The sequence below is a fragment of the Trachypithecus francoisi genome, unplaced genomic scaffold, assembly GCF_009764315.1.
Source record: "Trachypithecus francoisi isolate TF-2019V2 unplaced genomic scaffold, Tfra_2.0 Lachesis_group14, whole genome shotgun sequence".
NCBI lineage: Eukaryota > Metazoa > Chordata > Mammalia > Primates > Cercopithecidae > Trachypithecus > Trachypithecus francoisi.
The window spans coordinates 395,831-419,489 of record NW_022681459.1 but is presented as its reverse complement, the minus strand read 5'-3'; the positions used below and the strand labels follow the sequence as shown (position 1 = coordinate 419,489).

General features: G+C 33.0%; 1 protein-coding gene across 1 annotated transcript in view; it reads left to right on the top strand.

The window, feature by feature from the left end:
- LIPI (lipase I) overlaps positions 1-23,659 on the top strand; it is a 117,881-nt gene that overhangs the window by 27,744 nt on the left and 66,478 nt on the right. Inside the window, exons 5-9 of the mRNA XM_033234139.1 lie at positions 1,386-1,487; positions 9,838-9,927; positions 10,893-11,060; positions 12,541-12,645; positions 23,093-23,204. Coding sequence (XP_033090030.1) covers positions 1,386-1,487; positions 9,838-9,927; positions 10,893-11,060; positions 12,541-12,645; positions 23,093-23,204 — 577 coding nt within the window. The remainder of the gene's footprint in view (positions 1-1,385; positions 1,488-9,837; positions 9,928-10,892; positions 11,061-12,540; positions 12,646-23,092; positions 23,205-23,659) is intronic.

Below are 23,659 nucleotides of genomic sequence, written 5' to 3'. Positions count from 1 at the left end.
ATTTGAGGGGCTCTGGGTCCCCCTTCATACTTCTGTAACAAAGTTACTGCATCCAGAAAACTCGGTCATCTAATAAGGCTGACATGGATTTTCATTCTTTCCTCTATGAGTGGTAGTGATTTTAGGAATAGGAGGATAATATTCCTTTCAACCAATTTACCTTTTTTGTTTTGAAAAAAAAAAAAGCAATTATTCATATATATGGCCATAAAAGACTTATAATAACTTTAAGTGTTGATAAAAGAAAATACTGTCTTTAGTTAAGTTTCAAAGAAGGGGGAGAGAGGTGAATAACATATAGATAGTTACCTTTACAAACCTTAAGCATATCCTTACTTAACTCTGTTTAGTTTTAATGTTAACAAACGTGTGAAAACAAATTAACTGAATGAATGTAGGAGGGTCAAGAAGTAGCAATTTAGCCAGGATTTATTTATACAAAGTTCCCTAGTGCTTAAAGCCCATTCTATTTCAAAAACCATACTTGCTCAGTTTGTACTTAAATTGTGTTTACACGTACTAGTCTAGTTTGAATGGCCCCAAATACCAGGCAATCATCAGGGACTAAAAGGCCACCAAACATGGAGGTTCTACATCAGAATAATTTATAGGAAGACAGATGATTCTGTCTCATTCAGTCAAGTGGGTTAAATAAAATGGGGATAATAGAGGTGTTTGAAATGAAAAACATTATATTTTACTTTCAAATATCTTTTTAAGATAATTGTTTCTTCATTGTATAGATGTTCTCAAGAAACTGAATTTTATCTTCTCTCTCCGCTTTTTGACAGTTCCCAGAAAATCATGAGCCTAGAATTTTTATTTAGAAATTAGGATACCTCAGAAATAATATTCACACTCCATGGAATTTAAAATATATTTTTCTTTTCTTAAGAGTGTGTGGGAAAGTCTTATGAGAAATGGATAAGATAACATGGTTTATCCCATAGCCCAAATTATATTTGGCACCTGTAAAAGCTTTTCAGGTCTACAGATAGATCTGGAGTAAGCTAGTAAGGTACAGAGTTCAAGAAAGAACCAGATGGTATTCATTTTTTTTTCCTTCAGGAGAAATAGTTGTAGTTATTATTAAATGTAAACTACTGTATTACTCCTAATTCAGTCTCACATAAAAATTCTTCAAAAAATCCTACAATATTTTGTTGTGGCTTAACCTGAAAAGTTCTGAAGGTTAGTAGTAGTATTCAAATAATGAAATTACTTGCTGTTCATCCACTTTCATTTGTTTTTAGATATGTTTTTGGATAGGTTTAAACTAAAAGTATAAATGCTTTTTATGTTTATAATGTAGTATTAATGGAAGTATGCAATGTAAGGAGCTCTGTAGACTTGATTAGACTGATAGTTTCTTTCTTGCTTTCCAGGTCTTGACCCTGCTGGGCCAAAGTTCTCCAGAAAACCACCATATAAAAGATTGGATTACACTGATGCAAAGTTTGTGGATGTCATCCATTCTAACTCCAATGGTAACAAATCAGGATTTATTACCTAATTATTTGAAAATAAAAAGGAAAATGTAGACCCTGGGCAAGGGGATAGCATAAGAAGAAAAAACATCATGGATAAAATGATTTTAAATCTGTAATTATAGAATGATAATATTTCCTAAGTAATATTTCTTAGGGTTAGTGATTTCCTGCATTGTCAAATGGCACTCTTTGACTTCAGTTTGCCTCCTTCAGGTTTCAAGATGTGTCATGTCATCCTAAAACACTGAAATAAATAACTAAGAGTTCGTTCTGTTCACGCTGTTGACAATTTTATTGATTTGATCACATTTTCCCCCATGTTTAACGTTCCTGATGTATTTAGGTTACCATTCTACCCACTTATTTTCCTGCTATGATATATATTAACTAGAACTGAACACAGCATTTCAGCCACACATAAAGAATAGTCTTCCTTAAATGTAAGGAAATAATTTTTCTGTTGTTTTTAATTATCTTAGCTGAAAATCTCTAACAGGGTATTGGATTTTTGGCCAGAGTAAAACTGAACAGACACTTTTAAGAAACAGACTGTCTTCATGCCTTTCCTGATTTGAATTTGTTGATACTAATATTTATTGAGCACTTCCTATACATTAAGCAGTGTAGTGTTTTGAGTGCTTGTATTAGTGAATCCTACTAAATTTCCATTAGATAGATAACAACTATCATTCCATTTACAGTTGAGGAAGCTAGAATAAAGGTTGTAAGGTCAGTAAGTGGCAGAGTCAGAATTTGAAATCATATGTTTTGATTCCAGATGATGCGCTTAACCAGTATATTATTCTTATAAACTGAATCAGGAGAGGATATGGTGCTCAGATAGAGACAAGGGCAGTGACACTAAGATTGCTCCTCTGAATTAATCTTGTGGTAATCTATACTACCATACTAGGGTGTGTGTGTGTGTGTGTGTGTGAAATACGTAAATGCCATAGACGCAATTTTTCAACCCCCATGACTACATGTCAATAGATTGAGACTCTAGTGGTAATTCTGCTCCTTATTTGGAATCTATTTTCACCTACTTCTATAAGCAGTCAAAACCAAAGGAGTCATAGTTGTAGTGTTATCCAAACCTCTCATGTCTTTATTATCTCCAACTCTTTATATCAGCTTGGCACATCCACATACAATATACCTATTGGCCAATTAATCTGTAATCTCTTGTCTGAATTTTTTCTGAAACTCTAACTTATTGGGGGAACCCACCCCCAATATTTCAACGTAGGTTCTTTCTATTTTCCATAAGTGTTGGCCATCTGAGAAATAAAGAGAGACAGTATAACGAGAAGAATTTTACAGCTGGTCTGCCGGGGGTGACATTACATGTTGGTAGGACTGTGATGCCCGCCTGAACCTCAAACCAGCAAGTTTTTATTAAGGGTTTTAAAAAGGGGAAAGAGGCTGGGTGCCGTGGCTCATGCCTGTAATCCCAGTACTTTGGGAGGTGGAGGCAGGCAGATCACAAGGTCAGGAGATTGAGACCATCCTGGCTAACACGGTGAAACCCCATCTCTACTAAAAATGCAAAAAATTAGCCAGGCGTGGTGGCGGGCGCCTGTAGACCCAGCTACTTGGGAGGCTGAGGCAGGAGAATGGTGTGGACCCAGGAGGCGGAGCTTGCAGTAAGCCGAGATTGCACCACTGCACTGCAGCCTGGGCAACAGAGCAAGACTCCATCTCAAAAAAATAAAAGGGGAAACAGTGTAAGAACAGGGAGTAGGTACAAAGATCACATGCTTCAAAGGGCAAAAAGCAGAACTACCGATAAGGTTCTATGTTCAGTGGAGCACGTTTTTTCTTGACAAACATCTTAAACAACAGAAAATAGGGTTTGAGAGCAGAGAACTAGTCTGACCACAAATTACCAGGGCGGAGTTTTTCCCCACCCTAGTAAGCCTGAGAGTACTGCAGGAGACCAGGGCGTATCTCAGTCCTTATCTCAACCACATAAGACAGACATTCCCAGGGTGGCCGTTTATAGACCTCCCCCCCCAGGAATGCATTCCTTTGCCAGAGTATTAATATTCTTTGCTAAGAAAAGAATTTAGCAATATCTCCCCTACTTGCACGTCTGTTTATAGGCTCTCTGCAAAAAGAAAAATATGACTCTTTTTGCCCAGCCCCACAGGCAGTCAGAACTTATGGTTGTCTTCCCTTGTTCCCTAAAAGTCACTGTTATTCTGTTCTTTTTCAAGGTGCACTGATTTCATGTTATTCAAACACACATGTTTTACAATCAATTTATACAGTTAACACAGTTATCACAGTGGTCCTGAGGTGACCTATATCCTCAGCTTATGAAGATAACAGGATTAAGGGATTAAAATAAAGACAGGCATAAGAAATTATAAAAGTATTATTTGGGAACTGATAAATGTCCATGAAATCTTCACAATTTATGTTCCTCTGCCACTGCTCCAGCCGATCCCTCCATTCGGGGTCCCTGACTTCCCACAACACTAACTTCAATTCTGCCTATGGCCTTTTGACTTAGCTCTTCATACTTCTTATTATTTTTGTTTGCATTTTTTACTTATCCTAATGAACTGTCTTGGATTTTCTTATATTCTCAACATCTTTTGATGATGCAACCTATCAGATCTAACCTGCCACTAGAGGCCACATAGTTGGAACATTGGATTGATCTTTATGACTATCACAAATAAGAAACACAGATTTTTGATATTGCATATGTACCTGTCCTGAGAAATTTCTGAATTATATGTGTGGACTCAGCACATACCTGGTGAACTGCCTTTTCCTTGAATACTAGACAATGACCACATCTTCTACTTGCCAATAATCCCCATTTTTACTCAGTTATGAGTGTTCAAAAAGCCATGTGGCCTTTCAAATTTGTGGATTAGATAATTAGGGCATACATTCTTGTTGAGATATTGGGGAAAATTATGAGTCCAATATCCAAAAGATAATTGCTTTTGAAACCCTCATATTGGGTTTGCAAAACATCTCATCTGTTATTCTTGTCTGGCACTCCAAAGGACATTACAGAATCATGAGTAAAGCTGAACAAACCAGCCTTCTTATGGTCTGCAGAAAGCTTCTAGTTATCTGAGTTGCCTCTGCCAAAATCACATTTACTGAGTTTTTGTTTAAGTAGATTCTGAATTGTTAGAGCTCCTAGTTATCTGACAGAAGCAAACAATAGCCTTCTTTGTAGGAAATTCACATAATTCAGTCTCAAATTAATTTTACAAAAACAGTTTAAAATAAATGTTTAGCATCCAAGATAGCCAGTCACACTTGAAGCAAAAATAATAAAGATTAATCTTCATTTAGATGAATGATAGTGAATTGCAGAAAAGTCCATCATCAAACCATACAAGTTTATTTAAATAAGGTGAATAAGATTGACCAGAGTTACAATTGAGTTCTCATCAGAAACAATGGAATATAGGAAACAACAGAATGGTTGCTTCCATATGGTGAAAGGAAACAACTGCTAAGATAGTATCCCAATCTGTTTCAAGAATAAATGTATTTTGTTTCAGACAAATTTAAACTGTCTGAAACAAAGTACATTTATTCTTGAATGTATTTGTCATGAGCAGAAAGGTTACTCTTCAGATATTCATGAGCAGAATGTATTCTTCAGGCAAAAGGAGAATTATTCTTAGATTGTGGCTATTTAGGAAGGAAGAACAATGAACCAGTTAAATCTAAGCATATACTGATGGCATAAAATACTGTTACTAATTTTTTATGGATTTGAAATATAGAGAAAATTAAAATAAGCTAAAATAGCATATGATTTTGGGCTATAAATGAATTTCAAGCTTTCTGCGTTCCTTTCATTGTATAGAAAGAAGCTGAAAATGACCTTCAATAACTGAGGTTCATAAGTATAGTATTCCTGTTGAATCTTTAGGGTATCTAGCAAGAAAAGAATAAAAGAGTACTTCCAGGCTAATGAAGGACAAACATTGAATAAACTTTTTATGAAGTCAAAAGAAGGTAAGAAAAGAGAGAAAGAATGCATAAAACATCTAAAGCAAATAGAAGGTAGATAATAAGATAGTAAAATTAAACACAACTATATAATTAAGATAAATGGACTTATGCTCTAATTAAAATATTGTGGTTGTCAAACTTGATTAAAAAGATAAAATCCAACTCATTTATTAAAGACATATATAAAAGCAAGGAAGCAAAATATTTGAAAGTAGAAGGGTGATAAAAAATATGCAAATATTATCCTCCAAATGGTGATAAATCTATATTAGACAAAATTGATTTTATCATACAAACTAATAAAAATATGGATGGACTTTAAAATAATAAAACTTTGAACTCACAAAGAAGATATAACAATTCTAGTTTGTATGCACCTAATAACACAGCTTCAAATACGTAATGCATTATTAACAATAACACATTACAAAAAAAGGCAACTGTATAATCATAGTGAATAATTTTGATTAACACAATTGATCTCATAGACATTTATAGAACATTACACTTGAGAACTGCAGAATTTACAGTCTTCTGAAACACACATGGATATTTTACCTAGAGTTAACCATATACCGAGCCTTAAAAAAATGCTGAAACATTTCGATATACCTAATGTAAATGACAAGTTAATGGGTGCATCACACCAACATGGCACATGTATATATATGTAACAAACCCACAGGTAGTGCACATGTACCATAGAACTTAAAGTATAATAATAAAAAAAGAAAAAAGAATACATAAATAAATATAATAGAGCTATGAGGGCATTAGCCAAATGTAACAAACAAACAAAAAAGAATTGAAAGCAAATAAAAATGTTCTGGAAAAAAACCAATATTCTCAAACATTTCAAAGTGTAGAAATCATAGAGTAATCTTCTTTATCTTTAATGCACTTAATCCAAATAAATAACAAAAATATAACTAAAATCCATACGTTTTAGAAAGTGAAAAATCACACTTAAAAATAGCTAATGAATACAATAATAAATAATATAAATATGAAATATTTTGAATTGAATATTCACATTATTGCATATTAATACTTTTTGGATTCAGCAAAAGTTCATGTCTAGATGTTAATGTATAGTTTTGAGTACAGCTATTTTAAAAGGCTGAAAATCAATCACTAATCTAATAATCTTGAAAAATTAAGAATTAAACAATATAAACACAACAGAAATGAAGAAAGAAGCAAATATTAAACATACCAAAGAAATTAATGGAATAAAAATTATGAATTGCAGATGCTTTAAAAAGCCAAAATTTGCACTTTAGAAAAGATAAAAATTAATTATTATTTTAAAATTTATTTATATCACTTTTGCCTTCTTTCCATACAATGAAAGGAACATAGAATGCTTGAACTTCATACATCTCTTATAAAAATAAATTCTTGGAGAGAAAAAACAACGAAAAGAGAAGACGCAGCTAGTATCAGTAATTACGTGGTTCTGTTTCCATCAACTGGATTCTGAAGCTGAAAAAAACCCTTGCACTCATGTAAAACACAAAAATAATTTCCTTGTGGTATGCATAAATGTGAAAGAAAAATAAATGGTTTATGATTATTTTTAAAGCCTTCATAACACTGGGATAATGAATAATATTTTCCCAAAGTACACAAAAATCTCTAACCCAAATGAAAAGATTAAAATGTCAGATTATATAAAAATTGAGAATGTTATAAATATTTGAAGAATGTGAACAGCAAGCCATAAAAAAAAAAGCAGGAAAAGAGATAAAGACCCACTGTCAGTCAATAATAAAGACAAAGATAACCTCGTTAAGAAAAAGTCAGGACATTAGGAAGGATACATCTGAATAGGCAATAAACGTATAAAAAGTTCTTAAAGTTAGAAACAAATACAAATTAAAACCCAAATAAGAAGCCATATGCTTAAAATTCAAAAGTTTGACAAGAGCATTTATTGGCAAAGATGTGGTACAACTATTCAGCATTGTGTATTAAATCAAAGATACTCATATTCTATAACAATTCCAGTCCTAGGTATATAACCAACTGATGTACCTTCACGTATGCTTTAATATATATGTTCAAAAGGTTCATAGTTTGAACACATTAGCCCCAAATCGGAAACAACACAAATGTACCACAATAGGATAATGGAAAAATAAACTGTGATATGTTCATACAATGAAATACTATATGACAATAAATTACTGTTTTTACACCTGACAATGGGGATTAATAGCACAAACATAGTAATAATCTAAAAAGCCAGAAACAAAATCATACATAAAATATGAGTAAGTTCATATTTTTTTCAAAGGGGAAATCTAAACTATAGGGTTTTGGGAGTTATCCTTAGCAGGTAAAGAAGAAAAACAGGCTGAGTGCAGTGGCTCACACCTGTAATCCCAGCACTTTGGGAGGCCGAGGCGGGGGAATCACGAGGTCAGGAGTTCGAGACCAGCCTGGCCAGCATGGTGAAACCCCATCTCTGCTAAAAATACCAAAAATTAGCTGGGCATGGTGGCACGTGCCTGTAGTCCCAGCTACTCGGGAGGCTGAGGCAGGAGAATTGCTTGAACTCAGTAGGCAGAGGTCACAGTGAGAGGAGATCATGCCATTGCACTCCAGCCTGAGTGACAGAGTCAGACTCCATCTCAAAAAATAAAATAAAATAAAATAATAACAACAAATGATTTTCTTTTAAAAAAGAGGATGGGTTAGTGATTAGGGGACAGAAAGAAACTTGTGGCTGGGTAAGGGCACAATGGGGGCTTCTAGGTGCTATTTCTTTACATGAGTGTGGTAGCCCCATGGCTGTTTGCTTTATAATAATTAGCCTATAGATTTATGTTGAATGTTCTTTTTCTGCATGTGCCTTATATTTTACAATAAAAGGAAAATTAAAAAGTCATAGCTGCTCTCCCCACCCTTCTTGAAACTAAGAGAATGAATGATCTAAACAGACCAAGCTGCCCCCCACCCATCTGATAAAAGGGAAATAACAAGCCTGAATCAAGGGCTGCTTGTAAGTTAATGACAAATTTCTTTTTTTCCCCTCTGATTCCTAAGGAGCGCTGTTGGTTTGAGTCTCCTTCAGTGGCAGATTGAAGAAAATGACGGTTCCAAACTGGAAACCCCTAGTCTTGGAACTCCATGTGGAGTTCAAATATGAGGAAATTTCACAGATTTCTAACACTGTTATTTTTTTTTTCTTGTTTTTATAACTCCCCTCTCCCCAGCCTCAGTGTACATGCCCAGTGTTCTAATGTGCTACTAACAACTCATCAGAGGTTCTGTTACATCCTAGAACTAAGTCAAGTTGCAGCATCTAAACCCTTACTGTCAGAATCATCTATTTATCTTTGTTTTATACTAAATCTATGATTGATCTCTTTCATGAGTTCACTGTGTTGTAGGAAATCTTTTGTGCCCCAGAATAAAGCATTGTAATCTTATTTGGCAGCACAATTTTGTATCAAATCACAGTCCTGAGTATTCTGGGCTTGCTAGCCCTTTTCACTGTTAAGGCTTCTTAACATGTGCTGGTAACCGGCTCAGAATCAGTACATTCGCCAGTGCTCCAATGATCTACAGGGCTACACAAGCCCTTGAATCAAAGCTATGAGTTTCATGTCACTCTGACTCAAACTGCTCCAGCCGAGGCAGCTTAGTTTTTAGATTTTTTTCCAGTTAGTGCATCCAGCACCAGCAGATCTTAAAAATTATGACCCAAAGTGAAAGCAAATCATCACACTGATCGAAAAGGCTCTGTAGGACTTGGCTTCCTTTGCTCCGAAGCTCCCTGTTACACGTTAGGCTTCAGCCACGCTGGCTTCTTCCCCGAGCATATTCACACAAATATCCACTGGGCTCACCGCCTCACATCCTTCACATTTTTGCTCCACTCCACCTTCTTCAAGTAGCAAATTCCTTAACCAAATAACTTAAACATGCAACTACCACCCTCACTAGACCCTTCCTGTCCTCTTATTCTGCTGAACTGTTCTCCGTAGCACTTATTATTGTTTGACATACTCTGTATTTACTTGTTTATTATGGTTTCCTTCCACTATAAAATATTTGTCACTGCAAGTTATTTTGCTCTATTTCTTTTTTCACTTATGTGTTCATACCACAAAAAACTGTGACTGACCCATAGTAAACTGGTGACTGGCAAACATGTTAAATTTATGAAATATACTTTTCATGAAGAATTTATAGAAGTAAACCTTATCTTTATAAAAACACTTATTTTCAATTCTAATATTTAAAGAATAACTTTGAATGGATTTTATAGGATATTTTGTTTTATGCAAGCTATTCACCTGATTATATACACATTATGATCCTTGGGTGCTTTTCTTCTCAGGTTTAGGCATTCGAGAGCCCTTGGGACATATAGATTTTTATCCAAACGGAGGAAAGAAACAACCTGGCTGTCCTAAATCAATTTTCTCAGGTATACTGACAGTATTTTTGAATGAATTACATAATATTTGAAATGATGAAAGAAAATAACTTACTTTTCCCCTCTTCATCTGTAGGCAGTGTTTTGATTTCATCACCATTGCCCATGACTCAGGAGAGTTATTGGTTAACAGTGGTTTAATCTGACCATGCTTAGTTCATAAAGGTTACTAGTAGACATCCATTTGGTCATGGATGAGACCTCTTATATTATATTTTTAATAATTTTAGATCATCATTTTAAACATTAGGAGAAGTTGTAAGTCACTGAGGAAGCACACGTAGCTAAAGTATCATATAATAACACTTTGATCTCAGGATTTAATCTTAACCATCACAATATTACTGTACAAAGAAATTTAAAATCTCTTGACATTTGATTGTTCTGTACATAAAGATAGCCGAGCAGCTTCCCCAAGTGTGGAATTTGGTTCACGTCAGAGCCATTGCAAGAAATGTTCTCAGGTCCACAACGGCAGCTGGTCAAATAACATGTGACCAAAGGCCTCTGTAGCAAAAGAAGTTTGGTGAAAAGGATGAGGATGTGCAAGGTTGGAAAAGAAAAGGAAGGTAATAAAGTTTTAATGTCACCTGGTTTCATGATCATCTTTGTCATTAGGTGGAAACGTTAGGAGTACAGGATTAGAAGGAAAAGATGTGTACACTAGTGATTAAGTATAGTAGCACTGTGTAGAGCTTGTGAAACACTGAAATGAAACATTTTTGCTGTGTTAATTATTACTTTAAAAATTTATTATAAATCTCATGCAAAAGACATACTAAATTTAAGTTTTCATTGGTACTATTTGTTTAGTGGTTTGACATAAAACTGTGTATTATAGTCAGTAATATTCATAAGGTACATAGTATTTAGCAAAACTTCATCTGTGTTTTTAAATGCACTTGAACATGGATTAATACATCTACAGTTCTTTGCTTTTTTTTTTAACTCTTAAGGAATTAAATTCATTAAATGCAACCATGAGAGAGCAGTTCACTTGTTCATGGCATCTTTGGAAACAAACTGCAATTTTATTTCATTTCCTTGCCATTCATACAAAGATTACAAGACTAGCTTATGTGTGGACTGTGACAGTTTTAAGGAAAAATCATGTCCTTGGCTGGGTAAGAGAGATTATTATAGTTACTATCATTCTTATTTAATATGAATAACATAATTGTTAGTATTTTCTACTGGAAGCTAAACTGTGTACTGTTTACTTGTTAATAAATGACCATTTTATGGAAAAAATATCTGTAGAGATGTGGTACAGAGTAAATATATCATTCCCTACTAAACATTTTTAATATATTTAATGAGAGGAACATGATCAACTGCCTTTATATGTTCAGTGTAGTGGGCAGATTAGGTGGCTTTATAATGATCCTTGTTTCTGATGTACAAAAATATCTAACTATCATCCAACTATATTTTCACTTAAAGAAAGAAACTTGCACAGTCTTGGCAACACCGAGGTGTGTTTTTGTTTGTTTGTTTGTTTTTGTTTTGTTTTTTGGAGGTCTTAGGAACAAGTGAAGAGGTGTGAGCCATGGTTAGCTTCTCATTTGCTATCAGCAAGTAGACATGAAACATGGTTACATGGTTCACACCTTCTAAATGGATAAAACTTGCTAAGAGCAGTTCGGTATTGCTACTTCTGATAACTAAAACCTGCCAATAGGAAATTATAGAGAAAAAATCCACATAAAAATATAATATTGGAACTGGAAAGAATTTCAGAGGCTGTTTACTCAGGGTTTTTCAAAGAGAGCACCAGATCCAAGCATGCCGTGAGCATGTAAACATCTGGTCAGTATCGTGGCAGAATTCTCCAGAGATGTTTCCAAAGCCCAAGGGGTTCAAGGAATGGGTAGTGATCACAAAGGCTAAATTAAACCAAATTCTGAAGCACGATTAGCACGCATTGAGAACACCCTAGGAGGGGTATGCACCGTTCAGGCATTGCCAATTTGATTTTTCTCATAGACTTTTCTGTCTATAAGACATCATGTGGGATTAGTTTTCTTCAAACCTCCTGTTGTGGATTGCTTTTCTGGTCCCATCCTTCTTCCATGTAATAAGAAAATTGTAAGCCAGGGTGAATATATAAATTACGTAAAGGCATAAGTTAGAACTTGAGTAAAACCTCTGAATTCTTAATTTACTATTCTTTCTACCATATTCAAATCTCAAATTTGGAGGTAGAAATATGGGAACAAAGAAATACGTGAAGCATATTAAATATATATTAATATAAAGTTTATTTTATAAGTAATTTTTATCAATATATCAACATATTACAATAAATATTCTACATGTACACATAATATATTTATCTGAAATATGTATATTATATGCACAATATATAGTACATGTAAAGTATACCTATACTGTATATATATATAATACTGAATTTAAGAGTTGTTATTGTAATTAAAATAAGTGAAATGCTGCATTATTTGAAAAAATGTTTTTTAAGCTATCAAAATCCACAACGATCATGATGATGATTATACACACTGATCTTTTAGTTACTTTAGTGATTTGACATTTTTGTTATTTGATGGAAATCCAATTTCTAATGTTCTATTTCTCAAATCTCAGGTTATCAAGCCAAGCTACATAAAGATGTTTTGAAAGAAAGGATGAAAGGAGGACCTGTTAGGACCACTGTGTTTTTGGATACTAGTGGCATATATCCATTCTGTAGTAAGTTAACACTTTTAACAAATAAACAAATTTTTAGTTTTTTTACACTAATCTACATTTGATTCAAAGTGTTCTTTGCACCCACTCAAATTCCATCATGTTCGTTCAGGCAAATTTAAAATTTGCTATAGCCCGTGGGACAAATTCAACTAAGGACTTGATCTTTTTTTAGATAAAATGGAGAGACGCTTGGGTAATATTTTCACAAAGAAACAATCAAGGTTGCACTCCTTCATCCTAAATTTGCATATTGCCCTTTTCACCTCTAGAGTTATTTTGGCATATAACATATTAAGGAGCCATATATATATATGTTATGAACACCCATTTGGAAATCAAAACTAGATTATTAATATATAAATATTAAAAAGGACAAGAAAGTAGTAATCCTCATAATACATTCAGAGTCAGACAAGAGGAGAAAACTTGTAGAACAAGAGAGAATCTCATAGAAATATAATAAATCATTAGATTTATAAGGAAGTATTAAAGCAAAATTATTCTGTTTGGAAATGAAAAACTAGAAGTGGTTTGCAAATAAAATGAGTCCTTTTATGTGAAGAATCTTATGGAGGAAGTTTTGAATTACTGTCATTAATTTTGATTACTGAGAGATAAGTACTTAAAATAGATTCTCATAAAATATTTTAGGTCAGTCATTTTTAATGTCTTCCAGTCACAGTCACTACCAACTTCAATGTATTATTCTCCAAACATTAGTGATATGTCCTATCAAACAGAATCGGAGCTGTCCATTTTTCAAATTAAAAATTTTATTGAGTTAATCTTATTGAGTTAAGTTTAGATTTACATGTAGACATAAGAAATAATACACAAAGATACTGTATATACTTTAGTTTCCTTAAATGATAACATTTTGCAATGCCATAGAGTAGTAGACATTGGTACAATCCACCCATCTTAATCGGATTTCCCTATACATCTGCCTGTGTGTGTGACTATATGTGTATTTGGCTCCATACAAAATAGTCACATTTATAGGGCTCTGTATCTACCACCACAGTGAAGATGCTGAACAGTTTATCACCCCAAGGAATCTTTGTGTTGTGCCTTTATAACTACATACCCCATCCCCCACCTGTTGGTTTCCAATCCCTGGCATCCATTCATACATTTCTAGAACTTTGTTATTTCAAGATTGTTATATAAAGAGAATCATCCAGCATGTAACCTTTTTAATTGACTTATTTTTTCATTCAGCATAATTCCCTGGAGGTTGATCCCTGTAGCATGTATCAATGATTCACTATACTTTTAGTCACTGAGTAGTATTCCATAGTAATATATCCAGAGATATGATATAGATATCAATATATATCGATCTATCTATCTATCCTTAGGGATAGAGATATATTCCCATGGAATACTACTTGGTGACTAAAAGTATAGTGAATCATTGATACATGCTACAGGGATCAACCTCCAGGGAATTATGCTGAGTGAGATTATATATATAGAGAGAGAGAGAGAGAGAGAAATACATATATCTCTATATTATATATCTATATTATATTAATATACATAATTATATATAATAATATATAATATATATCTATATTGCATCTATATATTATCGATATCTATATAGTAGATCTATTTCTATATATAATATGTAATATATAGATATATCCATATATATAATATACATATATAACATCTATATTATATATCATATATAATAGATATATATCTATAGATAAAGATACATTACTATGTACATATATTAAAATATTATGTATAACTATATATTACATATATATCTATAGGGATATATATCTATATATAGATACTATATGGATCTATATATAGATCCATATACATATACATTTCCATAGATATAGGATGTACCACCATTTGTTTAACCAGTCACCTGTTGAAGAGCAGCTGGGATGTTTTTAGATTTTGGCTATGACAAATACAGGTGCTTGAATATTGTGTATTAGTTTTTGTGTGAATATGTCTTCATTATCTGTCATAAATTCCCAGGAGTGTTATTGCTGGGACAGAAACTAATTGCACATTTAGCTTTGAAAAAATTTGACCTTTTTTTTGGAGTGACTGTACCTCTTTACTTTATCCCAATTAAAATATAAGTGATCTAATTTTTCTGATTTTTTTTTTTTGAATTTGGTGTCATTATTTTAAAAATTCTTATGCATTCTGACAAGCATACAGTGATACTTCAGTGGTTTTAGTATTCATTGCCCTGATGACTATGAATGTTGACTATTTCTTCTACTTATCATCTTTGCTGAAATGTGTATTCATGTCTTTTGGACATTTTTCAATTGGGCTTTTCTTCTAAGCTGTTGACTTTTGATAATTCTTTATATAATTTCTAAACTAGTCCTTGTCAATATTTGATCTACAAATATTTTCTTACAGTTTGTAACTTGTCTTTTTATTCTGTTTCACAAAAGCATTGGCAGAGAAAAAGTATTAGTTTTGATGAGGAGTAATTGATCATTATTTTCTTTTAGGTATGTATCATGCTTTAAGTGTCAAGTCTAAGAACTCTGTGTTGAGCCCTAGGTCCTGAGAGTTTTCTCCTATAACTTTTTTTCTAAAAATAATATAGTTCTATGTGTTACATTTACATCTGAAATCTATTTCTATTTAGTTTTTTTATAGCTCCAGCATCATTTGTTGACAGGTTCTCTTTTATTAAGTGCTTTTGCATCTTTATCAACAATTGGTTAAAATGTATCTCTGTAGATAGAGATATATAATATAGATATCAATATGTATCGATATATTTATTGACATATTTTTTGTACCTGTTTGTGTTGGGTCTATATTTTGATCTGTGTACTTTTTTCATTTATGTATGTGTTCATTTCTTTTTCTAGTACCACATAGCTTTTAATTAGTGTAGCTATATAGTAAGCATTAATATCAAGTAGACTGATTATTTCCTCTTCATTCTTCATCATGATTATTTTAGATCTTCTAGTGCATGTGCATTTCAATATAAATTTTAGCATAACCTTGTCTATATCTGCAAAAATTTGTCTGAGGTTTCAACAGAAATTACATTAAACATGTCTTTCAATTTGGGGAGAGCTGATATCTTTACCATGCTGAATATTCTAATTCGTGAATATGATATGTCTTTCCATATACTTTGATTCTTTGGTTTCTTCAGTCAGCATTTTATAATTTTCAACATACAGATCCTGTGCATCTTTTGTTATGTGTATACCACATATTCATTTTGGGGAGGAATTCTAAAATGTATTTCTAAATTTTGATATCTCCACATTCATTGTTATTATATAGAAATGAGATTGCATCTTTTGTGTTGAATTTGTTTCTTGGGACCTTGCTGAATTCATTTATTGTTTCTAGGTTAAAAAAATAGATTCATTGGAATTTTCTATGTAAGCAATTATGTTTTCTGCAAATAAGAATGCCCTTATTTCTTCTATTACAATCTGTTTGCATTTAATTTTTTAAAATCTACTTATTGCAATGGCTAGAACTTCCAGTGCTATTTTGAATAACAGTAGTAAGCACAGATACCTTTGCCTTAGAGAAAAAAAAATCCAATCTTTTGCCATTAAAGTGTGATGTGACTTATAGTTTTTTTTGTAGGTACACTATGAAATTGAGTTAGTTCCCCTCTATTCCTAACTTGCCAAGAATTTTACCTCATAAATATGTGTTGGATTTTGCCATATGCTTTTTATGCATAATTGATATGATCATATAATTTTTTTCTTTAGTTTGTTGATATGTTGAACTACATTAATTGATTCTACAATGTTGAAAAAGCTTTGCATTCCAGTAATAAATTCTACTTGGTCTTAGTGCATATTTTTAAATACATTGTTGAATTTCAGTTGTTAATATTTTGTTGAGAATTTTTCTAAGTCCATAAGAGATATTTGTTAGTAGTGTTCCTTTCTTATTGTCTTTGTCTGGTTTTGACATAAGAGTAATAGTGTATTCATATTACTATAGCAATACAACGTCATAAAAAAAAAAAAGTGAGCAAGTTTTCCCTTCTCTATTGTCTGTTCTGGAAGAGATCATGCAAGATTTCTGTTAATTCTTTAAATGTTTGGCAGAATTTTCCAGTGAAACCATTTGGGTCTGGAGATTTTTTGGGAGGAAGTTTTACTACAAATTTAATTTATTTAATAATTTTAGGACGACTTGGATTATCTATTTCAGCTTGGTTGAAGTTTTGTAGTTTGTAGTTTTTGGGGAATTGGTCCATTTATTTTAAGGTGTTGAATTATGAGCAGCAGGTTTTTAAAATTATCTTTTTAATGATTGCATCATCTTTAATAATGCCTTTTGTTTTATTTCTAACAGTGATTTGTGTCTTGATTCTTTTTATTTTGTCTGTCTTGCTAGAAAACACGGTTTATCAATTTTATTGTTTTTTATTCAAGAATCAGATATTTGTTTAATTTTCTATAATGTTCTTTTATTAAATTTCATTAATTTCTGCTTAATTCTCTCTCTCTCTCTCTCTATATATATATATATATTTCTACACACACACACATATATATATTTCTACACACACATCTTTTCTTCTACTCTGTTTTGGTTTATTTTGTTCTTTTTCTATTTTCTTGAGGCAGAAACAAACTATTGGCCTGAGATATTTCTTCATTTCTAATGTAATCATTTAGTCTATGAAATTTCCTCTCAGTACTGCTTGAGCTGTGTCTTATGTGTTTTGATATATTGTATCTTTTTTATTCTGTTCTATGTATTTTTTAGAGAACTCTTCTTTGACCATGGGTTATTTATAAGCATGCTGTTTAATTTCCACTGTTTAGAAATTTTCCTTTTGTCTTTCTGTTACTGATCTTTAGTTTAATTTTATTATGGCTAGAAATCAAACTGTATAAATTTTTTAACAACGTCCTGAGGTATTTTTAGTAGTAAAGGATTGATTGCTTTCGGCTCATGCTTCATGGGTACTGGCAATACATGTGTATTCTGCATTTTTGGGTATAATATAATATTTTGTTGGCTTATCTCAGACATCATCAAGTCACTACAGCATCAACTTAAAAGAAAATCTCCTCTAAATTCAACAGGTACAAAGATCTAAATCTTGTTGTCTAATTCATCTAAATCAGATTTGGCTAAAGCTGTGGATATAAGTACTTGGACGTAATTTTTCTTCATCTGTGAACCTGTGAATCTCAGGAATCAAGTTACCTCCTCCTCAAATACAATGATGAGATAGTTATAGGCATTCTTGTTCAAAGAGAAGAAAAGTAGAAGAAAAATAGAGTCAACACTCCATGCAATTTTTCAATTCAGCCAGGCAAGCTCTATTTGATTTAAAGACCTGGGAATAATTCCCTGTGGTTCTTGGCTCTGCTCCCTGGGTTCATGGATTTACATGTTGGTCTCTTAGAGTCCTTCTCTCTCTCTTTCACCCCCTTCTTTTTTAAATGTATAAATGGTAGCATATGCTTGCATCTGAGTAGTTTTTTCATCTTGCTTCTTGTTTATAGAAATTTTCCAGGACTCAAAACTTTCCCTCATTTTATACTCTGTTGCTTGTAGTCCAAGTTGGCACTATTTATACCACTATAACCTTCACCAAAGTCTGGTGGATCTCTGTATATATCACAGAGAGTCATTCATTAAAAAAGAGACTCCTCCATATCGTTTCTAGATGATCCTGCCTCTATTATTGGCCTCTGCTGAGATGGCTAAAGGAATCTGAGTTATATGCCTAATATTTTCAAAGACCCTTTTGTGTGACTAAATGCTCTGATTTTAAAAATCTTTCTGAGGGAAAAGGTTGTCCCAGCTATACCTTCAGCTTTTTCTCTAGAGCTTCATTTCCCAATAATAAATTACTTAACTTGAGCATCTTTAGTAAACTCGCTAGGCTGAGGATTTCCCAAATCAGCGAGTCAGGGTTCTTTTTTAATTTAACAGTTTCATCTCAATTTCTGTCTTTCCTCACACAATTCACAATGAGCACCAAGGAGAAATCTGGCCACACTTTCAACCCCTGACTTATAAATCCCCTTGGTTCAATTTCTGATTTCTTCATTTACAATTTCTGCTTTCCACATAAATTGCAGTACGTAATTCCACTAAGCTACCTGCCACGATGTAGTGAGGATTCTTTTTCTACCAGTTTCCAATAATATATTTCTAATTTCCGTCTGAGTCCTCAACAACAGCAAGATTAACATCCTTATTCATTTCATTAGACATCCATATTTTTCACCAACAGCCTTTTTGCAATGTGGATTTTCTCTGCCATGTTCCTTATTTCCTCCTGTGTCCTTACTAGTACATTTCTAACAGTTTATTCAAGGAAATCTAGGTTTTCCTATTATGTTCCTAACAATTCTCCAGCTTCTTCTCATTTCTAATTTAGAAGCCACTTGTCCACTTGTATATGTTTCTTATAGCTTTATCACATCATTTGTATCAAAATGTATATTGATTTCCTATAATGACTCTAACAAATTACCACAAATTTGGTGGCTTAAAACAACACTAATATATTATCTTAAAGTTCGGTAGTCCGGAAGTCTCATACAGATGTCACTGTGCTAAAGTGAAGGTGTTAGCAGGTGCATTCCTTTCTGGAGGCTCAGGGGAGAATATACTTTCTTAACTTTTCCAGCTCTAGAAATCGTTCGCATTCCTTGGCTTGTGGCCTTTTCATTCACGTTAGTGGACTGAGTCTTCATGTTATATCATTTTGACCCTTCTTCTGCACCATGTCTCTTTTTCGGATTCTCTTCTTTTGTCTTCCTCTTCCTCTTTTAAGGCCCATTGTAATTACATTAGGTCCACCTGGGTAATTCAATATAATGTCACTATTTTAAGAACAGCTGGTTAGCAACTCTAATTTTATTTGCAATCTTAATTATCCTTTGCTATATAAGATAACATACTTGTAGGTTCCAGGGATTAGGACAAGGATATATTTGGGGAGGCCTACAACAATTACAATATACATACATTATTTATCACTGTTTAGTGATTCCAACATTTAACCATTTCAAGTAAAATGTGGAAACCTCACTTCCATGTAGGCCCGTTTACGTTCCCCGCTTTTAATTATCATGATTTTGAATATCAGACTGTGTAATAGTTTTTGTTTCATTCCTTAACATTTACAAAATCAATGAGAAAAAAGCCTATTGTATGTACCCATATTTATTCTTTTCCCATTGTTCATTCTTTTTTCATAATGATTCATGATTATTTCAGCAATTCCTTTCTGTATGAAGAAATTACTTCTGACAATCCCTAAGGATAATTCTGCCAGTGAGATTTGTTTGTTACTGTTTCTTTGTCTGAGAATGTCTCTAGTTCCCCTTCATTCTCAAAGGACAGTTTTGTTGGATGTAAGATTTGAGGTTGGCAGTTATTTTCTTTCAGCACTTGAAAAATGTAATATTTTCTTTTGACCTCTATGACTTTCAGATGTGAAATCCATATGATTCAAATTGGTGTTCTGTAGGTAATGCATCATTTCCTTCTGGTTGCTTTCAAGACTTTTATTTCTTTGTTTTTACTTTTGCAGTTTTATTATGATGTGTCTTGGTTAGAATTTCATGAGGTTTATTATATTTCAGGTTCACTTAGCTTTTTCAATCTGTGTTTTTTTTTTCACCAAATTTAGAAAGTTTTCAGCCATCATGTCACAGCCCCGTACTCTCTTCTCTTTCTGACACTCTAATAGCACAAATATTACATCTTTTATTATAGTCCCACAGATCCCTGAGGCTTTGTTCATTTATTTTTCTCCATCTTTTTCTCTCTGTCATTAAGATTGATTGGCCCTCAAGTTCACTGATTTTTTCTTTTATTATCTCCACTCACTATTGAGTATATCCTGTGAGTTTTGAATCTGCAATTGTATTTTTTGTTTCTGTAATTTTAGAAGTCCAATGCACTATTCATTGCATGATGGAGCCACCTTTGCTTCTGTAATTTCATTTTTTCTTTTACAACTTTTTTCTTTGCTGAAGTTTTAATTCTTTTCTCATTTTTTCAAGAGACATGTTAACTTTGAATCATTATTGTGATGGCTCCTTTAAAATAAATGTCAGATAATCTCAGCATTGAATTTATCTCAGGGTTAGCATCAGGTAATTTTCTGAACAATGTTGTGATTTTCTTTGTTCTTGGTGTTTTGGGCAATTTTTCATCATATCCTGGACATTGTATCTCTTTTGTCAAAATCTGAGTTCTATTTAAAACTTTTATTTTAGCAGGCAGTTCCCCTGTTAGGTGTTGGCTTTAGATATTCTAAGGCTATGATTTTTAGTTGCGTACAACTTTCAGGGCTATCATATTTTCTCAGCAACTAACTTATTTTTTTGCTTTTTATGCATTTATACATGAATATAGATCTTGCTTCACAAACTTTTATCAGACTCTGTCACAGCTACAAGTTGCCTCGTAGAGCCTTTGAATTTTTTTCTTCTTTTCTATCTTCAATATTATATCCTGTAGTATTTTACTTCCATTTCTCATTTAATAATACACATTAATTATAAATAGTATCATCAAATACTTCCTTATATTTACCAATTTCAGTTGTCTACATTTTGTCTTATCCTCTCATTGAACTCCTTCCTTCTGGGTTTAACTATTTTCTTGCTGAGGTATATCCTAGTAGTAGCTTTTCAATAGTAGTCTCTCTCAGTCTTTTTCTTTTTTCTTTTTCTTTTTTTGTCTTTCCTGAAAATGTCCTTATCCTTCCCTCACTCAGGAATGAAAAGATAGTTTAGGACAGAATTCTATATTGAAAGTTTATATGCTCAGCACATTGAAAATATGAATTCTCTTGTTTTCAGATACATTTTTTTCATTTATCTTCAATCTAATTTTTCCATGAAGATAATCTATCATTTCATCAGACTGAATGTATTCATTGATTTATTTTTTTATATTGTTATTTTCCAGTCTCAATGGTTTGTTCAAGTCTGGATTAAAATTAATTTAAAAAACTATTTGTGCTATTTCAAAATAGAGATTCATGTCTATCTTTGATATAGAAAACTCTCAGAAATCAGCTCTTCTTCAAAGTTCCCTTTCAGAGCAAGTCAGATTTTCTTTTTTCAGAACCGTATTACCACAATCCTGAAGCATTTTAATGTATATTTGTGGGGGTCTTTTAACATGTAACTAGTGTAAACTTAAATTTCATGTTACCTGGAGTTTTATTTAATCTCAAGAAACAATTTATGTTTTCACCTAATACACTGAAAAAGTAGGAAGAATTTTCCTAGTTCCTGTTTCAATGGTGGGTCAGGGAATTTCAATTATAAGGGTCATGGCTCTGTGCAGGGAGCTCCATTTCAGCTTTGTCCTTTAACATCATGTCTCCTGTTCCTGCATGGAGGTTGACACTTCAGCCTCCATCTTCATGCCACAACAGGCTCTGAAGTCCCAGAGGGGTCCAGGGCTTCAGTTCTTCTGGCCTTGGTGCTAATTTATCTGTTTCTGCTTTCTGACACTTCCCCTTCCTTTTTCTGAGTTGGTTGCATATTGAAACAAGGATTGTATACGTAGCATTTCCATGTACTTATAGTGGGAGGGTGGCTTAATCTGTAACATCTCAATATTCTATGCTGTCAGAAATCATCTGAGCAAGCCTGAATGCCCATTTTTATGGGCAAGGTGAATCAAAGTACCTTGCCTAAGGCTGTGAAGTAACTTCAAAGTGAGAAGTGCTTATTTATACCTCTTGTGTCAGAAATGGGGAAAATCAAATTATAAATCCGTTGTGTTCTAGGAGATGGGTGCACCAAACTTGGGATAACTCCCATAGTCAAAATTTCCTGTACAGGCCTGGCAACATATAGAAGTGAGTTCAGCATCCTTGCCTGTGAAAGATATACTCTACCAAAGTTTAGTAAAGGCAATTTGAATAAGAACTACTATGAACTTACCATATATATATATATATATATTTCACAGTCATTCTTGAACAGCCAGTGAAATTAGGAATTATGTTTGGCAAGCAATAGCTGGTACTATTAATCAGATAATTAAGAAATCTTATATTTACCTTAGATCTGCTATCGAAAAGTAAAAGTTGCTTAATTGGCCTAATTTCTGGAAAGTTTTGGTTTTCAGACCAGCTAGTATTTAGGAGCTATTTGTTCAATACTTCACCATAACCATTACTGGCTGGCAGGCTTTTTCATCTCTCATGTTTCAGAGTAATAAAAAATTGACAAACAAAAGGTAAAATATATTACCCATTTACCAAATGAGTCCTCTCAATAATATTATTTGTGTATGTAATATGAGCCTAGATTACATATCTATCTATACTTACTCACACATATTTATACACACACACACACACACACACACACACACACATATATATATATCTGAATATGTACCAAAACCAAAAAATTAAAAAATAATGTGAGTTGCATTCTAAATTTTTATTTTGTAGCCTATTATTTCGTTCTCAGTATAATTGTTCCGGATAAAACCATGATGGATGGCTCTTTTTCATTTAAATTATTAAACCAGCTTGGAATGATGGAAGAGTCAAGGTTTTATAAGTAAGTAAAATGTACTGTTTTCCTCTCTCATATATTCAATGTTTGCTTTCTTCAATATCCTATCCAACAGATAATTTAAAGAGTATAGTGTATTTTTAATCCAGAGAGTCTTAAAATGCTAAATATTAAAAGGATCTCATGTGTTATATTCTAATTCCTTTATTTTACAGAGAAAGATAACATATGTTAAAGACGCTCCCTTACTCTAAACAACTAGTGACTTTAAAAGTTATAGGAGTATCAGGAGATGGAAACCATCCTGGCTAACATGGTGAAACCCTGTCTCTACTAAAAATTCCAAAAAATTAGCTGGGCATGGTGGCACATGCCTGTAGTTCCAGCTACTCAGGAGGCTGAGGCAAGATAATCGCTGGAACCCAGGAGGTGGAGGTTGCGGTGAGCCAAGATCATGCCACTGCACTCCAGACTAGGTGATAGAGCAAGAATCCGTTTCC